At 37.0% G+C, this 18,657-nt stretch overlaps 1 protein-coding gene across 3 annotated transcripts in view; it reads left to right on the top strand.

The window, feature by feature from the left end:
- LOC126750749 (organic cation transporter protein) overlaps nt 1-17,618 on the top strand; it is a 34,874-nt gene extending 17,256 nt beyond the window's left edge. For all 3 annotated transcript variants that reach the window (XM_050460465.1, XM_050460463.1, XM_050460464.1), the window contains exons 3-4: nt 15,599-16,221; nt 16,290-17,618. In XM_050460465.1, coding sequence (XP_050316422.1) covers nt 15,599-16,221; nt 16,290-17,276 — 1,610 coding nt within the window. In that variant the 3' untranslated portion in view covers nt 17,277-17,618. The remainder of the gene's footprint in view (nt 1-15,598; nt 16,222-16,289) is intronic.
- The last annotated feature ends 1,039 nt before the right edge of the window (nt 17,619-18,657 follow it).

Here is an 18,657-nt window from a genome sequence, read left to right as displayed (position 1 = left end):
CTAATCGGTAATGTAAATATCACGGTGTTGAAGTACAAGTTTTACATATGTACATACATATATGTATATCTGTTTTTACTGTATGCTTTATTTGTACACACATACATATTCACGCGTAAATATATTTCTGCTGAGTTTTTAAAACCAAAATAATACTTCTCCACTAACTGTGATACAGATACTTAACATAAGTGTACAAACAAAAGTACATATAGTATGATAAGTCTGTATGAGCTATAGGTATCAACATATATATCATTGTACTTATGTGATTATATGACTAAATCTTAGCTTACTGTTAAATAAGCGAATACAAACGAACTATGTACCTCTCAGCAAATAGTATGGAATCAGTGTATGATATACATACCTAAGTATGTAGCTGTACGTAATTATAAGTCAAACGGGATTAAGCGGCAGCCTTTGTTGACAGTCATTAACGAACTTTACTTTGACGCTATAGTGGGACACAAAGTACTTTGCAAACATTTTCATATTTGTTATTGATTAAATGGCGATTATATACAGATACTGATAAATCGATTTGATAGCAACGGTATTTATTGATAATGCTGTTAACTGCATGGAACACTGACCTTTCATAATTGCTTCGTAAAATAGTTACGGGTTGATTAATAGTACTCACCCAGACCATTAACTGAAGACAATATATAGATTAATAATAAATTAGAAAAAATTAAAGAATTCAATTCAAGTAAAAAGAGTAAAGAACTATGTACATATATTATTAGCTTGTTTGAACTGACAGTTAAATTTGTCAGTCAAATCTTGTGGTTAAAGCAATTATATGCATAACTGGCATACATTCCAAATTTGCGTGAATAGTTGAATGTATAAAAATGGGTTCACATTGGATCCCATACAATTTGTCAATTGCTCAAAAAAAGGTATGGTGCAATTACCATATCTAAGTGATAATCTGAGTGATACACAATTATTTTTTTGCCAGTTATCATTCAAAAAATTAATAAAACCAACCGCCGAAGACGGATCACTCTTCATCACGATAAAGCGAGCTCTTACTCATAGTTTTACTGATCCACTGTATGGTCTTGATTTGATAAACTTATAGTTATCCTCCTGATGAGGAGGTTGTTGCGATCTTCCTTAGTCACTTTACGTTTGTGTCAACGTTTTTCCAATCCTCGAAACAGTTGTTAAAGTCAATTTTCGACTATTCACATCTAATGTTTTCACTTCACCCAAAACGGTTTCCTCGGAGCATTCGTTTGAGTTTGCTGAGTAGCCAGAAGTCACACGGTGCTAAATTTGGCGAAAAACTCACGAAGAATCAATGCAGTATGCGAAGTTATGTTATCGTGGTGCGAACACCAAGAGTTATCGGCCCATAATTCCGGCCTCTTTTTACGAGTAGCTTCACACAGCCGGTCGGAAGGAATTTTGGTGCACGACACCTCGATAATCAAAATATATTTCAAAATGGTTTTCACTGATCCTTCCGATGTTCCAACGATGCCAGTAAGGTTTTTGTCTGGTAATCGTTGATTTTCAAGCACCAATTCCTTCATTTTATTGACGTGTTGGTCATCAGTTGATGTTGATGGCCGTCCTGGACGTAGTTCGTCGTCACCGCGTTCTGTACTCGCGACAAATAATTATCACCAAAGACCTTTTCCAACATTCTGAACGTTACGGCAACATAAACTATATTTCGCTCACAAAATTTAATGGAACTTCTTTGTTGAATAATTTCACTCATCGTAGAAATCGCCGAATGCACCTTATGTACCTCACAACATTTTTGCGAATGTTAGTGGAAAAATATACATGGTACTAATGATTATTTTAATGTGAACATTTGGAATATATATCACTGTCCTAGAAAGATAATAAACAAATTTGGGCGAATGAGTTTTCGCGCGAAATTTAAATTCGCCGAATTTTTTTTTTCTGATAGACAGTTAATATATTCGGATCAGATGATATCAAGTTCCAAATTTCACATTAAAATAATCATAGTGCAGTACCATGGATATTTTTCCACTAACATTTGTGCGATATCAAAGCAATATTCTTTGAACAAATCGACATTGACTGCAAAACCGCAAGACAAAACTTGTAATATGACATGAAATTTTCATTGGCACTCTAGAATTTTATTTTGTCCCGGGTCCAGAAAAAGGACTCTACGTCTCTAATTATTTGGCACCTAATATATTATATAATCATTTAACATACTATGCAAAGTCATTTTCTTCAGAAACTTTCTATATATTTGCTAGAAAGTCCTAAAGAGACCAAAAACTCGATGCGACTGCAGCTTGCTCTCAGCACGCATTGTAGGGTCTCCAATGCAACGCGAAATCAAAACGGACATTAAAAACGCATTGGTGCCTAGTGGCACGAGATTTTGACAAATACCAATAAATGATACTGTAGCCGACACGAAAAACATTGGTTGACCACCCATCTCCATTAATTTCATAACTTTTAACGTCGGCAAAGGTAAAATACCAACGAAAAAATTTGGTTATACATATCTTGTTTGACGTATGATTTTGATAGTCATTTGCTTTATTCAGAGCAAATGATTCACGTAATATGTTATACATACCTTCAACAACTCCCTCCATTGGACTGGATATAGAAAAATGTTTTCTTAATCACTGAATAGACACGTTTTTAACTACGCGCAATTAGAGACTCGAGGCGCAGCTTATTGACAGTACACAGCAGTGCCCCCTTGAAGATTTTTTAAGCTTCAACTTGATAATTTGAAAAAAAAAAATTCTGGTTTTGGCTAGCTTTTCAGGAAAATCGGCCACAGTGCATTGGTTTGATCATATCTACCGTGGATCATCAATATTTTTAATATATAACCATTGTGAGTTAGATATATATATTTTTAATTCTAATTAGGAAATATTTGATTATAACAATTAACAAATCTGCGGAAGACGAGACTGGAAATATAATTAAAAACGGCTTCATTCATGAATTTGTGTGAACGTTGGCACGCGCTCATATGTGAATCATAGACTCATTGATGTTAAAGTTAGAAAATATACATAGATATTATATATGTACATGAAAGCTCAGGCATATGTATGTATATAATACTTGTATACACATGCGAATAGAGCTTTGAGTCAAATTAATTAATAAGTACAATTGAATTGCTTAATTTGCTAATATTCAATTAAAAATGTCACTAAAGTCAAGGCGGTTCGTTTTGAACACGCAAAAGCCGCCTTCGATTCGCCACATCGCTGCTTGCTATGTTTGATATGTATGAGCAGAGCTTTCTCTTCCAAAAGATGTACTTATGTACATATAAGTGTAACTACAATTTTTTCAGTTTAACACCATACAACAGAGTACATATATATTTATGCCTAATTAAAGTGGCTTAACTGTTCTATTGTGCTATTATATGTTTCATAACGATTTATTTGGTTGTGGCAGTTGTTTGTTCGATTCGAGTTTGGTAAACGGACAATTGGTAAAAATGTATATGACATATTACTATATATTTGTCAGGATTTAAAATTAAATAAGTTCAAGATCGTGGTCGAGCCTTATTTCTTTTTAGGAAGCTGGTAAATCTTTTCTTTTTAAGCGAGTTTATAGCAAGGGCATTTGGTTTATCCCAGAGTTTAAGTACACACTTCTTTCGCTGTTATTTATTTCTTTTTTACCATGAGAATACCAAGATCTTCTCGCACTTGCCAACGATTCGTCAAACTCTTCGGACATCTTTTTTCCTTTTAAGACCTGAACCAAATATGATAAGAATATTTTTTGTGGTTTATTGTGATTGTAGGGGTGACGACATTTCAAAGCGAACGTGCTGTCCACAAATCGTTAATCCGCTGTGCATCGCTTGTGGGAGTCGAGCTAGAACTTCTCGAAGTACTGGCTCTGGGACGAGTTTTGTAACCAGGAGCCAAGAAGTTAAGTTGAACCGTTGCGCCGCTGTACTTCATCGTCGCTTTGACCAGATTCAGTCGGTATTGGAGTAAGCCTAACTTGTCTTTTTCATTGAACATCTTCTTCGGTGCAACAGCTACTGTTTTCAAGACATTGTTTTGAAATTCCACCAATACAGGTGTTTTCTCTTCAAGAATCTGCTGTCAGTTGTCGGAACTGCCAATATGTTTTACATAACATATAGCTGCATCCGTAGAAAACTGAACAATGAACAAGTTCTTGTATGGAAAACTTTCCATCCATTTGACAAGATATATTCACGAAATTCTTATCGCCTATTATTTTTTCATCCAACTGTCCTCTTCCTAACACCTTGTCGTTTTTCATTTTCTTCGATACTTGTCCAATCCTACTAGACATTGCAGTTCCAGTTAGAAAAACTTAGCCATTTCTTTGCAGTAATAGTTCTGTCAGCTGCAGACTCGTAAAAAGTCTATTTGTGTACAAGGCACACAGCAACCGGTTATGGTCCGACAGAGTTTTCCACGACATCCGCTCCCAGAACTAGACTTTTCAAGATTTATTTTGGAACTGTATTTTTGCCAACATAATTTTAAAATCCAATACCAAACCATCTCGGGCAGCTAACAGTAAGTTCTTCAGGTCAAGCGGATTTGGCTTAGCTGGCATATATTGACGGAGCAACTGTCAAATGCGAGTGTTCTAGCCTAGGAAAAAGAAATGTTTTCGAATCCGTTTCTGAGTATTTTCTTGAATGAGTTGGTCAAATTGGATCACATGGTATTTTTCGAACACATATGTATATAGTATACTTATGTAGGTATGTAAGTATGTCAACATTCAGCGATCGGTCTTGTGTTCCACACCACAAATAATGTTTGTATGTATGTAAGAGTTAATTAGTGCATGTGGCTTCTGTCACTTGTTTTAATTGTTCTGAAATGGTCATCTAATTTACAATGATTGGCCCAATTTATGGGCGTTGTAAGTGTATCGAATATTTTTTTCATATGCCTACGTATTTATCTGCATTCAAGAATGTGTGTCTGTAAGCAAGCTTGTTTAATTTACGCACTCAATTACCACAGTCATCAGTGACAGACAATCGACGTCAAATAACGGCATTGCACTGCCACTATTGCTAAATTCTACGGTTGCTTTTGTTTTAGTCTTTAGCCATTGAGCTTCTTTTCATTCGACAGACAATTGAAAAGTGAAGACAGCCACAAATATGGTATGTGGACTGAATTGCTGTGGTCTCAATAATTGAAAAATTATTGTTTATTAATATGTTGACATACAAATTGCCATTTTGAAATATTACCATAATAAGTGTAAATAAATTGCGTTTAATATGTCACAACACAGTTATCTTCGTTACAATTAAAAACTCATGTTTGGAGAGGCTTTCTTAGAGGTATCTAGGAACCTATTTTTCTGAGTACCAAACGAAAAAAATTTTTTTTTTTTAAATCACTCTAATGTACATATATACATATGTACATTTATGTATTGAAAAATTAAATTGTGGATTTCAAAATTCGATTTTTATGGCTGATTGTTGTTGCAGTCCATGAAAAACATTACCGAAACAGTTTCGAGGTATGCTGCCGACTTGACAGTCTCGGAATGAAATTCCCGAGCCGTTAGTGTTACGTAGACTCAACTGTTGTATGAACAGTGACGTTTTGGCGAGGTACCAAATTTTAGTCGGTTAAAAGCCGGTCTCCATGGGTTCGGCGTGTGTGATGATGTATTACTATACCGCAACTATTGAGAATTCTTCAATATCTAAGCAAATATTAGACATGCGGTGGCTAGTTATATTCGATAGAACTTTTGATGTCTAAATTTTCTTGAATTTTACTCTAAGCTGCTTCAACTTCGGAGTTGTGATTCTATTTACTAAAGGCAGTACCAAAATCTTTTCAGCATGAGAGATCTATGACTTTAACGAACCCTTTCCTTTCGGGTCATTTGATCGATAATCGGTCCCTTAAATAATCGTAGTTACTGCTTATGAGTTTTATGCATTAAAGAGGTCTCCGTTTTGGAATGTAGAACCATTTCTTTGTAAGTAACATACTTACAAATAAATATATACGAAACAATTGAAGTATCTCAATGTAATATGAGACTCAAATTTAAGGAGCACCTGACGCAAAGCATATTAGATCTATAACGCGTTGTCAATGTCATTGTTAACAAATAGAGACGTGCTTTCCTGCCGATCTCCTCTTATCGCAAAGTAGTAGCATTTTATGCGACTCCAATATGGATCTTGGCTGTAGATGTTAAATTATATGATATATCCATAAAAATATTGCCTAGAATTTATGTAACACGAGTAATAATTGTTATCTGAACTATATCAACCGACGCTGCAAAGTATTAGTTATTATGCCGCCCGTTGATATCGAAAGAGTAAATAATATCAGCCATAGGCGGCAAATATTGGATAAAGACAGTAGAGAGAAGTGTAAAAAAATGAGTCAGCAAAGGTGGCAAACCTCATCCACTAATAAAATACCGAACAGCCAAGCATGAAGAACTCTGGATTTCTACTTGACCCAAATACTAATTAGACATGGGGTTTCGTCGGATAAAAAAGCGTTTTTTCAAAATTTCTTCTCATATAAAAAATGGAATTTCGTTTAGAACTTTTTATAGTTATAAACTTACACTACTAACAAAAAAATTCTGAAATTTTTGAAAAAAATATTTTAAACTCGGCCATTGCGACGCTATTTCCGATGAGCTCTCGGAAAAAAGATGCGATGATAACTCCTTACAAGATCATCTTAAGTGAAAAAAATACGTATTTTATTTAAAACCTTAACTTAGAACTTGAACGAATGAAAAGAAACTGAAAATTGGATTTTCCGGAGACATTTTTACAAAAAAATTAAAATTTCGGTAAAAATCTCGTAATATTATTTTAAACAGTTATTACCGAAAAAGAAAATCGTTGTCCAAGAATTAAGAATAGTATCTCAAAGGCCTGTTCAAAATTTCATGAAGATCGGTTGAGTTGTTCTCGAAAAATCTTGCCAACCGACTTCAAAAATAAAGTTTTGAGAAAAACGCGTTTAAAGACGGCGCACTTAGCCTAGCTAAACTCGAGCGCACAAGTTCTCAAGACTGTATCTCCGAAACTATTTATCGGATCAATTAAGCAAAATATTGTAGAGGTGTTGTAGAATTTAATAACGCAATAAAAAATAAAAATTTTTTGAAATCCGTGAGCCCATGTAACCCCTCAAACACGGCTTAGCAGCCAAGCTTAAGCTCAATGATTGTGATGGTACTACGATATTGGTGTTGAACTCGTTATTTAGTTTTAGTTTAGTATATTATTTGCTTTAAATTTACACATTTTTTCTTATACTCAGAGCAGTTCAAAAAAAAAATATATTTTTTTGCTTGGTACTTCCCATTATAATTATGAGCTCAAATTGTTTGAGACTTTCGTATAGGTGTCTCTTAACCAATTTTTCAAAGCACCAAGCGAAAAAATATTTTTTTATTTACCCATCCTAATATACAAGGTCTGTCGCAAAAGAAACAGAACTTTTTAAATATAACTGTTTCTTGTGGCACCACCTATTGGTGGTTTTATGAAATAAAAAGTTTGATCTCTTGTTGACATTTCGTAAAAATTTTAAGACAATTGGATAACTACAATCGATGTTATCGATCAAAAAGTGACAGCAGCTTTTGGTCATCGGTCGTAAAATGCATTTTGAACAAAGAGCAAATATTAAATTTTGTTTTAAACTTGGGAAAACGTTTACTGAAATATTTCAAATGATGAAAAAAGTTTATCGTGATCAGTGCCTATCCCGTAGTAATGTGCATGAGTGGTTTAAGCGATTCCAAGAAGGTCGTGAGGACCTCTGTGACGATCAGAAGTCGGCCAAAATCAAAAAAGAAGTCAAAAATAAAGACAATGCTGATTTGTTTTTACGATTCCGAGGGTATTGTACACCGAGAGTTCGTCCCACCAGGCCAAACGATTAATGCTGTGTTTTACCTTGGTGTTATGAAGCGTCTTTTGTCACGCATTCGTCGTGCTCGACCACAATACCGTGAGGCAGGGTCCTGGCGCCTGTTGTACGATAATGCGCCGTGTCATCGGTCGACGCTTGTCACTGATTTTTTGACAAAAAACTCCATATTAACCATTAATCACTCACCCTACTCACCTGATCTGGCACCCTGTGATTTTTACCTATTTGGAAAACTCATTTGCCCATGAAAGGACACTGGTTTCAGGACATTTCAGCTATCCAAAAGGCGACGACCGATATTTTCAAGAGCATTCCGAAAAATGACCTTAAACACTCATTTGAAATGCTAATTGACCGGGCTAAACGCTGTATCGAAGCACAAGTAAACTACTTTGAATAAAAAAATATAACTTTTGAAAAATATTAATTTTTTGTTGTTTTTTTAACAGTCCTGTTTCTTTTTCGACAGGCCTTGTATACGTATGTACATATATGTATATGCATATGTATTATCAGTCTGTTAACAAAACATTGCAGTCCGAATAGTAGTTAATACCTTGAAGTTAGAGATTTCGCTACTACTAAGTATGCCAAGCTTAATAAACCAGCGTTTTTGCCAAAGCTGTGTCTAGGTATTGTATTCATATAATATATAATATAAACATATACGTATGAGCATACATATGAGATATACTATACATATGTAAACACTTATGGCATGGTTGTACGTTATAAGAGTTACAATCGAATTTGTTGAAAGTCGTAATTAAATTTTTATAATTTAATTTCGAGGTCATTTACTCAATTTACACGAGTAACGGCAAATAGAATTATGCACAAGGGCATAACTGATTATATTGCTAGAGAATGCTGTGTACTTTCAGTATCATGAATTATTTGCATAAAATAATAAAAGAGATAGTGGTGATGAGCTTCTCTGTGGGACTAGTCGTTTCAGAGATAAATTTTTTTTCCAATATTGCAGTAAAATATAAAATATAGTAATATTAGTGTGAAATTAAAAAAGATTGTTAAAAAAAATAACCTGTGCCAACTTTTGTGAAGATAAATTGTCAAATGTGAAAGCTTCCCATACAGAACTTGATTCCGATCGTTCAGTTTGTATGGAAGCTATATGTTATAGTGTTCCGATATCGGCAGTTCCGACAAATCGACTCAGCTATGTACTTATATACTTTATAGGGTCTCCGACGCTTCCTTCTGGGTGTTACAAACTTCGTGACAAACTTAATAGATCCTATTCAGGGTATAAAAATTTGATAATAAAATTGATAAAGCTATAATCCCAATAATCGATAATACAATCATTGACAAATATTCGTTCGAGTGTGAATTTTGCTGTTACCCTTGAAAAGAGAGTTACAATGTTATTGCCTCCAAATATTGGCGTACTTCTTCTTCATTGGCGCAACAACCGTGGATCGCTCTGGGCCGAGAACACGAAGTTTCGTCCGTTGCCTCTACCATTTGCGCGTTCAAGCTAATGGTACATTCCAAGTGCAGACAAGTCGCTATGCACTTCGTCCTTCCTTCCTTGGCTTTTACTTCTCTTGCCCACCTATGGGTTTTAGGTCGATGGAAATTTTCGCTGGAGCATCATCTTCCATTCGAACGACAGAGACCTGGCCAGCGCTTTTGGTGATTTTTTATGCGCTTAACTATATCCATGTCGGCGTATATCCCACATAGTTCGTGATTGCATCTTCTTTGATACTCATGGCTCACGTGGACGGCCCTAAAGATCTTACGAAGAACTGCTCTCTCAAATTCTCTCAAATGCTTCAACTACTTTCTCATCTCGGGTTGTAATCGTCCATGTTTATGCGCCATATAATAAGATGCGAATAATAAGAGTTTTATAATGTGGAATTTTTATTCATCCAGAGAGGGATCTGCATCTCTATTGTCTACCGGAGGTAGAGAGGTTTACTGTTTAAGATTCGTGTGACGTTTTGCGCACGAACAGGAAAGAAAACAAAGAGAATGTAAGATGGCGTCATAACACTCGTCATCTCACCATCAGAATGATAATCGTCCAAATAAGAACAACGATCGCACTGGAGTGCAATCAAAGTAACAGCGTTAATTACCTTATTCCGGCGATGGAGCGCCTAAAACCTTCCTCAGCGTACACCCTTACCTCCAAAAAAGAGACCTGTTTACTAACTTGAGTTTTTCAAACTAAACCAAACGAATGGCTGATAAGAAGTGTTTTCGGTGGATGGACTCTTTGTAAGTTCGCTTGCATCAACATTTGAAACGAATAAGCTAATAAGACAATCCATTGAAAGCCTCTTATACTTCATTTAGATATTTTAATAGTCAGGAAGTTATTATATAATAAAGTACTTCAGAAATAAAATCTCAAGAGTAAGACACCAGTGACCGAACTGATCTTAGAAGAATTAGTAATTCCGTTGGGGCTTACTGAATTTCTCACAATCTCTCACTTATAGTGAAAATTCTAATTTTTGCACTGAAGCTAGCATCTAAGAGAGAGATCGGATGAAGTTACAAGTTTTTTAAAATAGATAGCGTTTACACTGACAAGAAGTTGCAAGTGTTACCTTCTTACATATCTTCCTTTATAACGTGAATTCTTAACGTATACGGTATAGGATCGTCGCTTATACAAGTGACTTTCCAGACAAAAGCCGTCTAACTTTAAAATAACTTCAAGGGCTGAACACAAATAGTAGATGAAGATTCAGAAGCATCTTATCAAGGATTTAACTTCATTTAAAATGAGGATTCGACATTTTTAATTAGAGACCCAAACCGACTATCATGTTTTGACAAAATAGGGCGCTGAAATTTGCCTCTCCAACATCGCGGTATAAATATATACTTGTATATCATTTCATACCAAATAATCATAAAGATATGCCATTAACAGAATCATATAAACCTATTTGGTATCGCCTCAAAGTAAAAATAGCCGACCTATTAAATAGTAGACTTAGAATCTCCTATAGTATAATGAACATTCAAGTTTATGTGAGGGCTTTTATAAGAATTAATCGTTTGTTTGCATACTGATTTCTTATCGAAATTGAATTCAATCAACACATCATGGATTCCTTGTATGACTTGTGCGAATTAATTAGAAATTTAGCTCGTTTACACTCCCATAAATACAATAAAATCACAAATCGATTTGAAAAGCAAATAAAAATTTAGTTCAGCTATTAAGTGCTCAACATTATAATTGTTTGCATTTGATAAACACATTTCTCATAAAGATATAGAAATATGTACTATAAAAGCATAACGGCAGGTACAGTCGTCTGCCATACGCCACTTTTCTGCTTGTTGAACTAGAGCACCGCTCTCTTGTAAAAAAAATTGCAAGTGAAAGCAATGAGAGTGTATGCAGAGTACCGCTTTAAAGTGGCATAACCACTTTGTACTGATTATGGCAGTTTATTGGACTTATACCAGTCGCTTGTTGGATACGCAACGCTTCAAAGATATAGCAAATGAAGGCTGACTGAAAAATAATAATTACTTCTTCACTTTTTAATTACAAACAATAGGCTAAGTGCCAGCGAACCAGAACAAATATTGCACAAATATTTTAATAAAAATTTTTCATACTCGCTAACCTCATAATAGTATATGATAGATATAAGATGTACAGGGTGATCCATTTAAAGGTTCCCTAATTTTTTAAAGAAAAACACAGAAACTTCAAATTTAATGGGGACTGTTTATTAGCATTCGAAAGAACATTCTTTGGCATTTATTTTTTATTATCTCTTTCACAAGTTGGCCGCGGCTACGTTTCAGATGGTCCATCCGTTGAGTCCAATTTTCGTTGACTCGCGTGATTGAAGCGTGATTATGAGCATAGCCTTTACATATTCCTACGGGAAAAAGTGTAACAGTGTGATATCACGCGATCTTGGTTGCCAATCGATCAGCCCAAAACGTAAAATTATAACAATACCAAACCGTTTTTTTTTCTGAATGAGGTCTTGAATCTCTTTAGGTTGCTCTTCCAATTGCGGCAATTTCGAATATTTACATACCTACCGATCCAGAAATGAGCCTCATCGCTGAACAAAATTTGGCTCGAAAAAGTCGGATCTTCTTGGAACCTTTCCTCCTCTTGGAGCGAAGCGATCTTGCTTGTACACTTTCAATATGAGATCTCGACGTAAAATGCGCCAAGTCGTTCCATAGCTTAGTCCGAGTTGCTGCGTACGGCGCCGAATCGACTCTCCACGGTCTTCGTGTACACTCTCAGCTACGGCTGCTATATTTTCTTCACTGTGTGCTGAACGTGGTCTAATCGGTCGAATATTATCCAATAATGAATGCTGGATCTCAAGATGGTTGATGGTGGCGAATACTACGCTCAGTAGGCCGATTACGTTGACCATAAGTTGAGCAAAGTGCGCGAAACACATTCTTTACAGAACGTGAATTTTCTTAATAAAGTTGAATGATTTATAAACGTTGTTCTGGCATAAGTTTTTCCATGATAAAATGCCAAACGACACTGAACAAAAATAACATGACAGTTTGACAGCTTTTCAAATAGGAGAATCGTTGGGTATGATACATAGAGACTCGTTAAATCGTATAATGATTATTTTTCGCATTCTCAATAAGAAAAAAAATATATAATTCAGATTTGTTATCAATATATAATCATACATGAGTGTACACACATATTTAATATCATATAATTACTGAATTATTGAAATAAAATGAAAAAAGTTTAGCAAACTTTAGCTCACTTCAGTGCAAACTAACCGTAACCACAAATAATAATTTTTTCCAATGCAAATTTCAAGTTAACCGCATTAGCGGTATACTTAAGTGAATGGAAAATCAGTAACTGGTTAGACAGAATACCTAACTATTTATATATAAATATATTCTTTTTTGCATTACAATAGTAAACAGTTAGTTAAGCTAAGCGGTGAATATGAGTTACTTGAATTCATCACAATTTAATATTCGCTCAGACCTAGAGACAGAGACCTAGAGAGGAAAGTAATGCATAAATAAGAGATTTAAAGATTTTGAAGGAGAGCTTCCCACATAAGCGTGCATATGTAATTATCATTAATTATACATTATGGGTGACAATCACTACGACTGAATAACTATACAGATCTTAGCATAACAAATTATATAACTAGAAACGAGAGTTAAATAAAAGCATTAGTGTAGATGAAGCGCGCATTAGTAATGTATAATTAGTAATTATGAATTAAAAAGTGGATTCAAAAGGTACATTGCGGTCCATTCGCAACTTTGGAAAGTATTGTCTAGCTAGCATGATTTGTAATGCTGACTACGCGCAAACTTTAAATAGACAATGTTAAATTGTAATAATTTTCGTAACTGAAATTTCTTTCGATTTTCATATTTTTTTTGTTTTTCTTCGGTGGGAACTCGCAGATTTTACAGTAAAAATTAATTAAGACAGACTCCACTGTGTTTCCAATTAATATAGTAACAACTTAACTAAATTTTCACAATAGCGCCTAAAAGCATGCAATACATTTCTAACAAAGTTCGGCAATTTTCAAATAAATGGCATTGACTCAACGTTTTTCTCATAACCAGAACACAGTATATTTAGTTTGCCATGACGGTTGTAACAACCAGAAGTAAGGACCGGCGACCCTATCAAATATATACAGTATACAGGGTGTTCCAAAATTAAGGCCATTTCAATTAATTTTCATAGTTAACGAAGTTAGAGCACTATTTTGTATGAAATTTTTGAGCTGTGGCCGTTAAACTTTCATTATTTTTGAAATATTGTTCATTAATGAAGAAATGTTGTCCATTTTTACTAAGCCGGAGCTGTCAGCTGTCGATCGGTTTTCTGCCACAAATGGTGGCAATTTTAAATCTTGCGTTATTTTGTATTTATTTCTAATCTTGCGCTAATTTTGAGACACCCTTTATAAATGACCAGCATGTCAAGCTGAGTCGATTTAGCGATGTGCATCATCCGTCTGCCTGTCTATGTATACGCGAACTAGTCCCTCAGTTTTGAGATATCGGTCTGAAATTTTGCTCATGTTCCACTCTCCCCAAGAAGCTGTTTATTTGTCGGAACCACCGATATCGGACCACTTTACCATAAAGCCACAATACAAACTGAACGATCGAATCGGATCAAGTACTTGTAAAAAGAGCGATTTTATCCAGATGCTAGCGGATATAGTCTAATTTGACACTGATACTTGCTCTCAGTTTGTCAGCATATTTTGAGAACTAACAAATAATCCACTTTTCCATACCAAGCTTCCAAAATTGTCTATAAATGTAACTAAGAAGAAATCTTTCCAATGTTTTGAAAATTTTTTTTTATCATTTATTATTCATTTCTTCTTTTCGCCATTTTGACGCCAATTCGAGATACCAAGTGCAGCCCTGACCTTCTCCACCTGATTTCTCAAACGCAGTGGAGATCTTACTCTTTTTCTGCTTCCATCGGCGGATACTGAATCGAAAACTTTCAACGCTGAAGTGTTCTCTTCCATCCGGACAACATAAACTAGCCGGCGTAGCCGCTGCCTCTTGATATTCTGAGCTATGTCAATGTTTCCGCATAACTCATTCAGCTCATTGTTCCGCCAACTGCGGTATTCGCCGTTGCCAATGAGCAAAGGACAATAAATCTTACGCAAAACCTTTATCTTGAACATTCCTAAGGCCGACTCATCAGAGTGGGGCATCGGGTTTCACCATACCATCTCAGATGTTACACTTTCACTGCCGTTCAGCAGGCTGGAGTAGTGTTCGCTCCATAACTTCTTGAAATCATCCGTTATCGCCGTATCTTTTCGAGCATTACCTTTGTCGGCCAGCTTTTCAAGTTCTTTGTACTCCCGCATTAAGGCCTCTTTCTTTTTTGTCTGCATATGCATCTCATTTCCCTCTTAAACTCCCGGTATCTATCCGTTCGTATTGTGGTCGATCGCAACATTGCGATGTAGGCCATCTGCTTTCTCTCTAATTCGACACGACACTCCTCATCCTACCAGCTGGTCTTTCGAACTTTCCGCAAAGCAATGATTTCGTTTTCAGCTGTACTTAAGAAGCTTGAAATGCTGACCCACAGTTCCTTTATACTGAGTTGCTGAGGAGTGTTCGAGTAAAAAATAGTTTAGCTGTCGGTTGTTATTTGTAGCTTCTCGACCTCGAACCTTCATTGTGTTCGTTGGCGTGCGTTTTTTGCTGCACAGAGGCGGGTGCATATCTAGGCTGTAAACAATATAGTGGCCCGAGTCGATGGAGCGTACTCACGTCAAGGACACTGGCGACATATCATTCGTATATCACAACATGATCGATCTGGTTTTGAACTTTTCGATCCGGAGATAGCCGAGTAGCTTGATGAATTTTTTTGTGTAGGATCCGAGTACTACAGACAATCATATTTCAGGCCCATGCAACGTCGACCACGTCAACCCATTTGGACAGGTTCCACGATGGATGCTGACTTTTCCAACTATTGTAAACACATCGGTTCTATAAATTTCTGGGGGTAGAATAACCTAATTGTTCTGTACATATACATATATATATACAAATATATACATTTTAATTAGCCTTTCCAAATAGTATAAAATTTATCCACTATCAACTTTTTTAATTTCCAGGCGAGTTTGGACGCTATCAGGCTATACAATTCTTTCTGCAAGTGCTCTCTGGCCTAACAGCTGGTCTACATATGCTCTCGCTAGTCACCATAGCCGCAGTGCCGGAACATCGTTGCTTCATCGAGGGCGTCGATAATAGCAGTTACTCTTACACACCTTGGAACTCCTCGGACATACTCGCCGCGATACCATTGAAACCTACTGGCGAGTTGGATAACTGTCATATGTACGATGCGCAAAATAATACGGTCGCATGTACCTCGTATGTATATGATCGTACTTATTATCAGGATACGCGCGCTATCGATTGGAATTTAGTATGCGATCGCCGATGGCTCGGTTCTGTGGCACAAACTGTTCTAATGTTGGGTGTATTCACCGGTGCTGTTACTTTGGGTGGACTAGCCGATAAAGTTGGACGTAAAACGGTATTTTGTTGGTCGGCGCTATTGCAGTTGGTCATTGGTGTTGCAGTGGCTTTCATACCGGAATATTTTTCATTTATGGCAGCGCGTTTCTTCTTGGGCCTATTCGGCTCGGCGGGCTCATACATATGTGGCTTCGTACTCACCATGGAACTGGTGGGCGCCAGCAAACGTACTGTTTGCGGCATTACATTCCAGGTGCGTATCATAATATAGTGTTCATGCTGCGTATGGACTAACACATTCCTAAAAATTTACATTCACAGACTGTCTTCGCCGGTGGCATCATGTTGGTAGCCGGTTGGGGTGCACTCATCAAGGATCGTCAGCTGCTGCAAATAATTTATGGTCTACACGGTCTGCTCTTCATCGGCCATTGGTGGTGGTTAGACGAATCGCCACGTTGGTTATGGATGCAGGGACGTGCCGAGGAGGCGGTTGATATTGTCATCAGAGGTTTACGCATTAACGGCTCTGGCATACCGGTGGATAAAAATTACTATGTACAAAAATCCAAGCAACAGACAGCAGCGGAAGAGAAGCCCTCCGCCGGCTTGGGTGGTCTTTTCAGCACACCCAATCTACGTATGAAGACACTTAATGTTTGCCTTTGTTGGTTTGCCAACTCAATCGTCTATTACGGACTTTCACTCAGCGCTGGCAAATTGTATGGCAATCCATTCCTCATACTCTTCATTATGGGTCTCGTAGAGTTTCCCAGCTATTTTACAATTATGGTGGTACTAGACCGTTTGGGCCGCCGTCCCATTACCAGCACGCTTATGATTGCTGGTGGTCTGTGTTGCATTATAACGGCATTTATTGCACAAGGTAGCAACACGTCGACGGGTATCGTTATGATGGGTAAACTGTTTATTGCCGGTTCTTTTGCTGTGATCTACAACTACTCGGCCGAGCTGTTCCCAACTGTTGTACGTAATTCGGCAATGGGTCTGGGTTCGATGTGCGCGCGTTTCTCCGGTGCGCTTACGCCACTCATCACGCTGCTCGATTCATTTGATCCGAAAATTCCTGCCGTTTTCTTCGGTATTATTTCACTCATCTCTGGTTTTTGGGTTATGTTCCTGCCGGAGACAATGAACCAACCTATGCCTGAGTCATTAGAAGATGGCGAGAACTTTGGCAAGGGTGACACATGGTTCACACAATGCGCGGGTCGTAAACCCAGAAGAGCTAGTAACTACCCAGAAGACCCCGAACAGATGGTGCCACTGAAAACGATACAAAAATAGGAGAAATACTTCCACTGATATTCGGCGTTTTTGTTATACATACCTATGTATGTTATTTCCAAATCGTATATTATTATTGTTATTACTTATTAAATAAGTAGTAAATTGTTTTTTAAATTGTTACCTCTGCTTTGTGTTGAACTTACACCCACATCCTTTACGAGTTACGAAGTTCGAAGAATAAATAATATCGTTGGAGTGTATATTTTATGACGATGTTTTCTAAGCAGTTAAATATAGCACACATTCCCGTTAGATACGAACAAAACTGTAATATTTCGCATATATTATACATTTTGATAAAACTGTAAAATAAAACTAATAAAAACAAAGTAAAAAATATATTTTTTATTTGGTAATGAAATTGTAAAACAAATATGTTCCCAGGGGGCCGTCTTAACGAACACGGGATGTTCCTTGATTTTTAGGTGGATTGTCAACTCAGCAGTATTTCTCAAAAACCCATCAGCAGGTTCCGGTAATGGGTCTGGTAGTGAACGAGCGCAAGACGAAATATCACCTGCCATCAAACAAACAGTCGTCACACTCGCGATTTGGCTCCCACGTCATTGTTGACTATCACAACTTCGAAGTCGCAGATAATTTAGTCTAACTTGGAACCAATATTAGCACTAACAACAATGTCAGCCTGGAAATCCAACGCAAAATAACTCTTGCCAACAGGTGCTACTTTGGACTGAGTAGGCAATTAAGAAGTAAAGTCCTCTCTTGACGAACAAAAAACAAACTCTATAAGTCACTCATTATTCCCGTCTTGGTATATGGTGCATTACGAGATTTCGAGAGAAAGGTTCTGCGAAAGATTTATGGTCCTTTGCGCGGTGGCCACGGCGAATATCGCAATCGATGGAACGATGAGCTGTATGAGGTATACTATATATCTTCTTCTTCTTCTTAATTGGCGTAGACCGCTTACGCGATTATAGCCGAGTTAACAACAGCGCGCCAGTCGTTTCTTCTTTTCGCTACGGTGGATATTCGCAACACTTGGTCCTTCCAACGGAGTGGAGGTCTTCCTCTTCCTCTGCTTCCCCCGGCGGGTACAGCGTCGAATACTTTCAGAGCTGGAGTGTTTCCGTCCATTCGGACAACATGACCTAGCCAGCGTAGCCGCTGTCTTTTAATCCGCTGAACTATGTCAATGTCGTCACATATCTCGTACAGCTCATCGTTCCATCCGTGGCCAACGCGCAAAGGACCATAAATCTTTCGCAGAACTTTTCTCTCGAAAACTCGCAACGTCGACTCATCAGTTGTTGACATCGTCCAAGCCTCTGCACCATATACAGGACGAGAATTAGGTGTGACTTATAGAGTTTGGTTTTTGTTTGTCGAGAGAGGACTTTGCTTTTCAATTGCC

The sequence above is a fragment of the Bactrocera neohumeralis genome, chromosome 2, assembly GCF_024586455.1.
Source record: "Bactrocera neohumeralis isolate Rockhampton chromosome 2, APGP_CSIRO_Bneo_wtdbg2-racon-allhic-juicebox.fasta_v2, whole genome shotgun sequence".
NCBI classification, from domain to species: domain Eukaryota; kingdom Metazoa; phylum Arthropoda; class Insecta; order Diptera; family Tephritidae; genus Bactrocera; species Bactrocera neohumeralis.
The sequence above is the reverse complement of the archived record's forward strand: the minus strand, read 5'-3'. Positions and strand labels throughout refer to the sequence as shown.